The 10,095-nt window shown below is 69.6% G+C and overlaps 1 protein-coding gene across 1 annotated transcript; it reads left to right on the top strand.

Annotated features, from left to right (window-relative positions):
* Positions 1 to 988: 988 nt before the first annotated feature.
* On the top strand, positions 989 to 8,872 carry SLC5A5 (solute carrier family 5 member 5). Its single transcript, XM_068173736.1, has 15 exons — positions 989 to 1,144; positions 1,509 to 1,990; positions 2,520 to 2,585; positions 2,808 to 2,859; positions 2,951 to 3,018; positions 3,508 to 3,662; positions 4,042 to 4,182; positions 5,115 to 5,244; positions 5,629 to 5,717; positions 5,805 to 5,917; positions 6,200 to 6,270; positions 6,595 to 6,681; positions 7,304 to 7,527; positions 8,483 to 8,641; positions 8,713 to 8,872. The coding sequence occupies exons 2-15, from the start codon at positions 1,625 to 1,627 to the stop codon at positions 8,870 to 8,872; spliced, it is 1,881 nt and encodes a 626-aa protein (XP_068029837.1). The 5' UTR covers positions 989 to 1,144; positions 1,509 to 1,624.
* The last annotated feature ends 1,223 nt before the right edge of the window (positions 8,873 to 10,095 follow it).

The following is a 10,095-nucleotide window of genomic DNA, read 5'->3' as shown; positions in this document are numbered from 1 at the left end:
GGGACGGGGGATGCTCTGCCAAGCCACCTCAGCCAGGGTGCTGCCAGCCCTCCCGCCCCCCATTGCTGCCACCCCCAGAGCCCCTCCTGGCCCCGGTCCTGCCCCGGTGCCACCGCGGGGCTGGGCGTGTGCCAGCCCCGGGCCGGGCGTGTGCCAGCCCCGGGCCCGTGTGGCGTGGCACGTCCCCGCCCGGCGGATGTGGCCCAAACTCGTTGTTTTTTCCCCTGGAGCTGCTCCAACCCCGCTCGGCGAGGAAGGGAAAGGGTCCTGCCCTGCCTTGTTCCTCCCCGGGGACACGTGGTGGGGACAATGCCACCACCAGGAGGCAGGGACAGGGACCCTCGTCTGCTCGGTGGGGAGGCCTCAGAGGGGGCGGTCGCCCTGCGGCGACCTGGGAAGGACGGAGACCTCGCGGTGATGGATCAGAGGGGACGGGGTCTTCGTGGTGACATCTGGGAGGGGACAGCGCCTCCATGGTGATGACCTGGAGGGGACAGTGACCTCTTGCTGATGCTGTGTAGGGGACAGTGACCTTGCAGTGACACCTCGGAGGGGACCTCCGTGGCCACACCTTGGAGGGGACTGTGACCCCTTGGTGACACCTCGGAGGGGACGTTGACACATCAGAGGCCACACCGCCCACACAGCAGCTCTGTCCTCACCTCAGGGCTGTTCCCCTGCCCCAGCCCCAACCTCCTCCGCGGGGTTTGGGGCAACAGCGTGGAAATCCCCAAACCTGTCCGGGCCCGGGCGGGACAAGGTGTCGTTGGTGGCAGGGAATGAGGAAGCGGGGCCAGCCCCACGCCCGGTGCCACGTATCCCGCCAGGAGCCACCGCGTGCTCCGCCACCGCCGCGCTGCCGGGGCTCAGCGCCGGGGCCCGGAGCTCCGCGGCCGCGCGGGAGGGAAGGGGTTACGGCCGCTGCCGCCGACAGCTCCATCCTCCCCGCCGCGGGTCCCTCCCCACGCCCTGAACCTGCCTCCCACCGGCTGGAGCAGCTCGAGGCACGGCCGGGCCCTCGACACCTCCGGGGACGCGGCAGGGACCCCTCCCCGGGGACCCCCGGGCAGCCCCCGCTCGGCTCCTCGGGCTCGGTCCAGCCGGTCCGTCCCGCTCCGCCGGCAAACAACCTGCTCCTTCTGGGGTAAAGGCTTCCTTCGGGTTTGTTGTTTGTTCCCCTCGGCTGGAGATAAATTTGGCTCCGCCGGAGGCTCTGCCCCTCCTTGTTTGTGCTGCTCTGGGGAGGGGTCGCTGCCTCCCGGCCGGGTCCCTTTGGGTGCCGACGCCTCCCTGGGGCCGGTGGCCCGAGCAGCCGGAGCGGGGAGGGATCGGGGCAATTCCCCCGCCAAATTCTGGCTGTTCCTCCTCGCACTCTGCCCTTTTGCACCCCTTGGCACAGCCCCTGCCTGGGAAGGGCACAGAGGGCACGGGGTGGGGCACAAAACCCCGCTCCCCGCTCCTGCTTTCCTCTGGGCGCACCCATTCCTAGGAATTCTCTCTTCCTCCAGTCTCCCCCCTCGGATGCGCCGCTGCCGCCGAGCCCCGGCCTAACCCCGCGCCGAGTCCCCGCGTCCCCACCTTCCCACAGGTGCCCCATTTGAGGTCCCCCCCGCCCTAAGCGACCATGCCAGCTCCGCAGGGACCCCAGGACGTGCGGGACCTCACCTTCGGCCCGTGGGATTACGGAGTCTTCGCGCTGATGCTGCTGATCTCCACGGGCATCGGGCTTTTTCACGGGCTGGCCAAGGGTGGCCAGAAAACCTCGGAGGATTTTTTCACGGGCGGCCGGCGGATGTCGGCGCTGCCCGTGGGGCTGTCGCTGTCCGCCAGCTTCATGTCGGCCATCCAGGTGCTGGGGGTGCCGGCCGAGGCGTTCCGCTACGGAGCCAAATTCCTCTGGATGTGCCTGGCGCAGCTCATCAACAGCGCGCTCACCGCGCAGCTCTTCCTGCCCGTCTTCTACCGCCTGGGGCTCACCAGCACCTACGAGGTGGGCACGGCGGGGACACGGGGGGACACGGCGGGGACACGGCGGGGACACGGGAAGACACGGGGGACACGGCGGGGACACGGCGGGGACACGGGAAGACACGGGGGACACGGCGGGGACACGGCGGGGACACGGGAAGACACGGGGGACACGGCGGGGACACGGCTGGGGGAGTTCCTGCCGAGGTGCCGAGCATCGCCGCCAAAGGCTCCGAGCTCAACTCGGCGGAGTGAGACCCCCGCTCAGCCCCGTGGGGTGCGGACCCCGCTCGTCCTGCCCCGGGGTGCTGGGGGGCTCACTGTGTGCCCCCCAACCCCGCGGGACCCCGCTCTCCTGCCCCGGGGTGCTGGGGGGTCTCTCCCAGCCCCTCTCACCCCCTGCCTTGGGGTTCCGGGGGTCACTGCGTCGCCCCGCACCCCGCGGGACCCTGCTCGCCCTGTGCGGGGTTCTGGGGGTCCCTCCAGCCCCTCTGAGCCGCTGTCGGGGCTCACTGTGGGCTGGCCCCGACGCGCTCCTGTCCTTGTCGCAGTACCTGGAGCGGCGCTTCAGCCGGAGCGTGCGGCTCTGCGGGACCGTGCAGTACTTGGTGGCCACGGTGCGTGTGCGGGGACAGCGCGGGGACAGCGCGGGGCGGGCAGCGGCGCTGCCCCGAGCCCCCGGGAAGCGCCCTCGGCCCCGAGCCCGTGTTTTGGCTGGCTGCGAGCAGCGCGGCGCGGCGGGAGCGCTGTTTGGAGAGAAAGCCGCGCTCTTGGCGCAGCGCCGTCCCCGCCGCGCCCCCTGCGAGGGGACGGGGCGCTGAGACCCCCTCTTCCCGCAGATGCTCTACACTGGCATCGTCATCTACGCGCCCGCCCTGATCCTAAACCAAGGTGTGGGGTGGCGCGGGGGGGGTCGCTCCCCGTCCCTGTGTCCCCCGCCAGGTGACAATTCCCCCCCTCAGCACCTTCCCTTCTCCTCCAGTGACCGGGCTGGACATCTGGGCCTCGCTGCTGTCCACGGGGGTCATCTGCACCTTCTACACCACCATAGTGAGAGCGGGAGGGCTGGGGGGGTCTCGGGGGTGTCCCGAGGTGTCCCGGGGGTGTCCTGTGGGGTCCCGGGCGTGTCCCGGGGTGTCCCGAGGTGTCCTGGGGTGTTCCGTGGGGTCATGGTGGTCTCCTGCGGGGTCCCAGGGGTGTCCCGGGGTGTCCCAAGGTGTTCTGGGGTGTCCCGGAGGTGCCCCGGGGAGTCCCGGGGGTGTCCTGGGGTGTCCCGGGGGGTCCCGGGGGTGTCCCGGGCGTGTCCCGGGGGGTCCCAGGGGTGTCCTGGCGTGTCCCGGGGTGTCCCGGGGGTGTCCTGGGGTGTCCCGGGGGCTCCCGGGGGTGTCCCGGGCGTGTCCTGGGGGTGTCCTGGGGTGTTCCCGGGGAGTCCCGGGGGTGTCCTGGGGTGTCCCGGGGGTGTCCCGGGCGTGTCCTGGGGTGTCCCGGGGGTGTCCCGGGGGTGTCCCCGGCGCTCAGCCCCGGCTCGCTGTGGCGCAGGGCGGGATGAAGGCTGTCATCTGGACCGACGTGTTCCAGGTGCTTGTGATGCTCGCGGGTTTTGTCGCCATCGCCGTCCGCGGGGCGCTGCTGGTGGGGGGACCCGCCGAGGTGCTGAGCATCGCCGCCAACGGCTCCAGGCTCAACTTCGCCGAGTGGGTACCCCCAAAGCCCGCGGAACCCCGCTCCCCCTGCCCCGGGGTGCTGGGGGGTCACTCCCAGCCCCTCACTCCTGTTGAGGGGTCACTCCCAGCCCCTCTCCCCCCTGCTCTGGGATCTGTGGGGTCACTCCCAGCCCCTCACCCCCTGCCCCGGGTTCTGGGGTCACTCCCAGCCCCACTCCCCCTGCTCTGGGATCTGTGGGGTCACTCCCAGTCCCTCACCCCCTGCCCCGGGTTCTGGGGTCACTCCCAGCCCCCATCCCCCTGCTCTGGGATCTGTGGGGTCACTCCCAGCCCCTCGCCGCCCTCCCCCGGATCTGTGGGGTCGCTGCCGGGCCGTGACCCCCTGACCCGGCCCCCGGGCCGTGCCCAGCTTCAGCCCGGACCCGCGGAGCCGCTACACGGTGTGGACGTTCGTGCTGGGTGGGACGCTGCTCTGGCTCTCCATGTACGGCGTCAACCAGGCGCAGGTGCAGCGCTACGTGGCCTGCAGGAGCGAGAGGGAGGCCAAGATGTGAGTCCGGGTCCCCTCGGGACCCCCGGGATCGCCTGGACCCCGGGAACTCCCCGGATCCCGTGCTGGGGGTCGCAGCGGGGAGGGGATGCTCTGAGGGGGGGGTTGTCCCCTGCCTGGGTCATTGTGTGGGGGCAGTGCTCTGCAAGGACCTGGCACAGCCCCTGCAAGGACCCTGCACCCCCTTATGGACCCTGGATTCACCTGAAACCCCTGCACTCACCCTGCAAGGACCCTGCAAGGACTCTGCAAGGACCCTGCACCCTTTTCTGGACCTTGACTTGACCCGACAGCCCTGCCCAGACCCTGCCAGGACCTTGCACCCCGTTATGGACTCTGAATTCCCCTGACACCCCTGCCAGGACCTTGCACCCCGTTATGGACTCTGAATTCCCCTGACACCCCTGCCAGGACCTTGCACCCTGTTATGGACTCTGAATTCCCCTAATACCCCTGCCAGGACCCTGCACCCTTTTCTGGACCTTGACTTGACCCGACAGCCCTGCCCAGACCCTGCCAGGACCTTGCACCCCGTTATGGACTCTGAATTCCCCTGACACCCCTGCCAGGACCTTGCACCCTGTTATGGACTCTGAATTCCCCTAATACCCCTGCCAGGACCCTGCACCCTTTTCTGGACCTTGACTTGACCCAACAGCCCTGCCCAGACCCTGCCAGGACCTTGCACCCCGTTATGGACTCTGAATTCCCCTGACACCCCTGCCAGGACCTTGCACCCCGTTATGGACTCTGAATTCCCCTGACACCCCTGCCAGGACCTTGCACCCCGTTATGGACTCTGAATTCCCCTGACACCCCTGCCAGGACCCGACACTCCCGCACTGTCTGAGTCCCCCCGTGTGACCCCAGCTCCCTGCCAGGACCTGCCGTGCCCCTGGCAGGGCCCTGACCCGCACCCCCCGTGCCCGCAGGGCGCTGCTGGTCAATCAGGCGGGGCTGTTCTGCATCGTGGCCAGCGCCGTGGCCTGCGGGCTCGTCATGTTCGCGCTCTATCGCCACTGTGACCCGCTCCTGGCCGGAGCCATCGCCGCACCCGACCAGGTCCGGCCCCCCCGGGGCCCCCCCCGCGCTCCCAGGGGGTTCTGGGGTCCCACAGGACCATGATCCCAACAGGACAGCCCGAGGCTGTGGGGTCAGAGGGGGTTCTGGGGTCCTCCAGGATCCTCATTCCTCCAGCACCTCCTGAGGCAGTGGGGTGGGGGTTTGGGGGCTCCCACGGGGTTTTGGGGTCCCCTGGGGTCCTGCCCCCCTTCCAGCACCCCCTGAGGCAGTGGGGTGGGGGTTTGGGGGCTCCCACGGGGTTTTGGGGTCCCCTGGGGTCCTGCCCCCCTTCCAGCACCCCCTGAGGCAGTGGGGTGGGGGTTTGGGGGCTCCCACGGGGTTTTGGGGTCCCCCAGGTCCCGCCCCTTACCCCTGTTCCCGCAGTACATGCCCTACCTGGTCCTGGACATCTTCAGGAGCACTCCGGGGGTGCCGGGGCTGTTCCTGGCCTGCGCCTACAGCGGCACGCTCAGGTGAGGAGGGGTCCCCGGGGCGGGGACCCGGGCGGGGGGTGCCACCCCGCCATCCCCACGGGGCTGACGGGGCCACCTTGCGCCCAGCACGGCCTCCACCTCCATCAACGCCATGGCCGCCGTCACCGTGGAGGACCTGGTGCGGCCGCGGCTGCCGGCGCTGTCCCCGAGGAAGCTGACGCTCATCTCCAAGGGGCTCTGTGAGTGCCACCGGCGTGGGGACACCACGGGGGGACACGGACGGGTCACCCCCGCCTGGGGTGTGCCACCCCGCAGGGACGGGTCACCCTGCAGGGTCATCCCACAGGGACAGGTCATCCCTGCCTGGGCTGTGCCATCCCATCCCATCCCATCCCATCCCATCCATGGATCCCAACCCAATCCTATCAATCCCATAAATCCCAACCCCATCCCACCAATCCCATCCCATCCCAATGCCATCAATCCCATCCCACCAATCCAACATCCCCATATTCCCTCAGCTCTCACCTTCGGCACCTCGTGCATCACCGTGGCCGCTCTGTCCTCGCTGCTGGGGGGGGGTGTCCTGCAGGTGAGAGCCCCCCGAGACCCCAAACCCCCTCCCTCGGCTTCTACCGCCCCCAAACCCCCCAAACCCCCCAACCCCCCGCGCTGTCAGTGCCCACCCGAGCGGGGACACCGCGGGGACACGGCCACGCTCGGGTGGCACCCGGAGAGCCCTCGAGGACGAAGGGGTTGGGGCAGTGCCAGGCCCCCCCCGTGAGACCCCCCCTCGACCCCAAACCCTCTCACGGCCACGCTCTGGTGGCACCCGGAGAGCCCTCAAGGAGGGGGGGCTGGGGCAGTGCCAGGCCCCCCCCCCGGAGCTCTCCCAGACCCCAAAAAAACCCCAAAGGGCTCCTTCACGGTGATGGGGGTGATCAGCGGGCCCCTGCTGGGCGCCTTCGTGCTGGGGATGTTCCTGCCCCGCTGCGGCACCGCCGTGAGTTCGGGGTCTGGGGTCTGGGGTTTGGGGTCTGGGGTTTGGGGGGTATGGGGTTTGAGGGATTTGGGGGGTCTGGGGTTTGGGGATTGGGGTCTGGGGTTTGGGGATTGGGGTCTGGGGTTTGGGGGGTATGGGGTTTGAGGGGTTTGGGGGGCCTGGGGTTTGGGGATTGGGGTCTGGGGTTCGGGATTTGAGAGGTTTGGGGTTTGGGGGGTCTGGGGTTTGGGGATTGGGGTCTGGGGTCTGGGGTTTGGGATTTGAGAGGTTTGGGGTTTGGGGGGTCTGGGGTCTGGGGTTTGGGATTTGAGAAGTTTGGGGTTTGGGGGGTCTGGGGGGGTCTGGGGTTTGGGGATTGGGGTTTGGGATTTGAGAGGTTTGGGGTCTGGGGTTTGGGGTGTTTTGGGATTTCGGGGATTTAGGGGTTTTGGGGGGTTGGGGGTTAGGAGGATTTGGGGGAGGGGGATTTTGGGAACAGGGGGATTTTGGGGCAGGGGGGTTTCTGCCATTCAGCACAGTATATTTGGGATTTTTGGGGGGGATCTCCACTTCCCCCCCTGGGCCCTGCTGACCCCCCCCGTCCCTGTCCCTGTCCCTGTCCCTGTCCCCATCCCTGTCGCAGGGCGTGCTGGGGGGCCTGGCCGTGGGCCTGGCGCTGTCCCTGTGGGTGGCCGTGGGTGCCACCCTGTACCCGCCCAGCGCGGCCACCATGGGGGTGCTGCCCACCTGGGGGACGCTGTGCCCGCCCCACAACGCCACCAGCGCCACCAGCGCCACCAGCGCCACCAGCGCCACCAGCGCCACCAGCGGCCCCGCCCTGCCCGCGCCACCCCCGGAGCCGCTGCGGTGAGCGGGGCTGGGGACAGCGGGGGCGCGCTCCTGTCCCCTGCGGTGGCACGTCCCTGTCCCTGTCCCCTGTGATGTCACATCCCTGTGACGTCACATCACTGTCCCCTGTGACGTCACATCCCTGTGACGTCACATCACTGTCCCCTGTGATGTCACATCCCTGTCCCTGTCCCCTGCGGTGGCACGTCCCTGTCTCCACTCCCTGTGACGTCACACTCCTGTCCCCGCCTGTTGTGACATCACAACAGTGACCCTGCCCCTTATGATGTCACACTGCGTCCCTTGTCCCTTATGACGTCACAGCCCTGTCCCCATTCCCTGTGACATCACATCCCTGTCCCTGCCGGCTGTGACGTCACCGGGTGTTCCTCCATGCGGTGACACCCCGCTGTCCCCCTTCCCTGTGACGTCACTATGTGTCCCCGTTCCCTGTGACGTCACCGGGTGTCCCCATTCCCTGTGACGTCACCGGGTGTCCCCGTGGGCGGTGACACCCCGCTGTCCCCGTTCCCTGTGACGTCACCGGGTGTTCCTCCATGCGGTGACACCCCGCTGTCCCCGTTCCCTGTGACGTCACCGGGTGTCCCCATTCCCTGTGACATCACCGGGTGTCCCCGTTCCCTGTGACGTCACCGGGTGTCCCCGCGGGCGGTGACACCCCGCTGTCCCCGTTCCCTGTGACGTCACCGGGTGTCCCCATTCCCTGTGACATCACCGGGTGTCCCCGTTCCCTGTGACGTCACCGGGTGTCCCCGCGGGCGGTGACACCCCGCTGTCCCCGTTCCCTGTGACGTCACCGGGTGTCCCCATTTCCTGTGACGTCACCGGGTGTTCCTCCATGCGGTGACACCCCGCTGTCCCCGTTCCCTGTGACGTCACCGGGTGTCCCCGTTCCCTGTGACGTCACCGGGTGTCCCCGCGGGCGGTGACACCCCGCTGTCCCCTGCCACAGCCCGGCCATCCTGGGCGAGTTCTACTCCGTGTCCTACCTGTACTACGGCGCCTTGGGGACACTGGGGACCGTGGGGACAGGGGCCCTGCTCAGCCTGCTGCCAGGTGAGCCGGGGGGATGGCCCTGTCCCCCCCTGTGTCCCCCCTTGTGTCCCCCCCTGTGTCACCGTGTCCCCTGCCGGCAGGGCCAGCCCGCTGTCCCCAGGGCGTGCTGTGGTGGGACATCGTCAGGGCCGCGCCCTCGGGTGTCCCCAAGGGTGACAGAGCCCCCGGGGACGAGCCCCCGGACAAGGCCGCGGTGAGCCAGGTGCTGCTGGAGAGGCCGGACGGGGAGGGGACACCCGCGTGTGACCCCCCCAGGGGTGGCACTGTCACCGAGAGCGACGTGTAGGGGACAGCGCGGCGCGGACACGGGGACAGCGCGGCGGGGACACGGGGACAGCGCGGTGGGGACACAGGGACAGCGCGGCGTGGACACGGGGACAGCGCGGTGGGGACACGGGGACAGCGCGGCGGGGACACGGGGACAGCGTGGCGCGGACACGGGGACAGCGCGGTGGGGACACGGGGACAGCGCGGCGGGGACACGGGGACAGCGCGGCGCGGACACGGGGACAGCGCGGCGCGGACACGGGGACAGCGCGGTGGGGACACGGGGACAGCGCGGCGCGGACACGGGGACAGCGCGGTGGGGACACAGGGACAGCGCGGCGTGGACACGGGGACAGCGCGGTGGGGACACGGGGACAGCGCGGTGGGGACACGGGGACAGCGCGGCGCGGACACGGGGACAGCGCGGCGGGGACACGGGGACAGCGCGGCGGGGACACCGTGCTGGCCCCAATAAAGGAGCTGCTGGTCCCGGACAGAGCCTGTCCGTGGGGGGACAGGGAGGGACACGGGGGGGACACGGCTGCTGTCCCTCAGGTGACACTGCTGGAATGCTGGAGGGGTCACAGGTGTGGGGGGAATTTGGGCATCCACACCTGCCCTGGTGAGCCCCGCCCACCCAGGTGAGAATGTCAATGGCCACGCCCTGCCAAGCCACGCCCACCCAGGTGACAATGACCACACCCTGCCTCACGCGGCCACTCAGGTGACCATGGCAACGGCCACACCCTGCCAAGCCCCGCCCACCCAGGTGATAATGACCACACCCTGCCTCACGCGGCCACTCAGGTGACCATGGCAACGGCCACACCCTGCCAAGCCCCGCCCATCCAGGTGACAATGACCACACCCTGCCTCACGCGGCCACTCAGGTGACTATGGCAACGGCCACACCCTGCAAAGCCCCGCCCACCCAGGTGATAATGACCACACCCTGCCTCACGCGGCCACTCAGGTGACCACGGCAACGGCCACACCCTGCCAAGCCCCGCCCACCCAGGTGACCATGGCAACGGCCACACCCTGCCGAGCCCCGCCCACCCAGGTGACCATGGCAACGGCCACACTCTGCCAAGCCCCGCCCACCACGGTGACCATGGCAACGGCCACACCCTGCCAAGCCCCGCCCACCCAGGTGACAATGCGGGCTCCTGCAGGTGACAAAGCGCCCCTCCCCTTTAAGCCCCGCCCACCCATCTGACAGCGACCCCGCCCTTTTAGGCC

Source organism: Anomalospiza imberbis, chromosome 27 (assembly GCF_031753505.1).
Source record: "Anomalospiza imberbis isolate Cuckoo-Finch-1a 21T00152 chromosome 27, ASM3175350v1, whole genome shotgun sequence".
In the NCBI taxonomy this organism is placed as follows: Eukaryota; Metazoa; Chordata; class Aves; order Passeriformes; family Viduidae; genus Anomalospiza; species Anomalospiza imberbis.
Note: the sequence above shows the minus strand (reverse complement) of the source record. Positions and strands in the feature narration are given on the sequence as shown.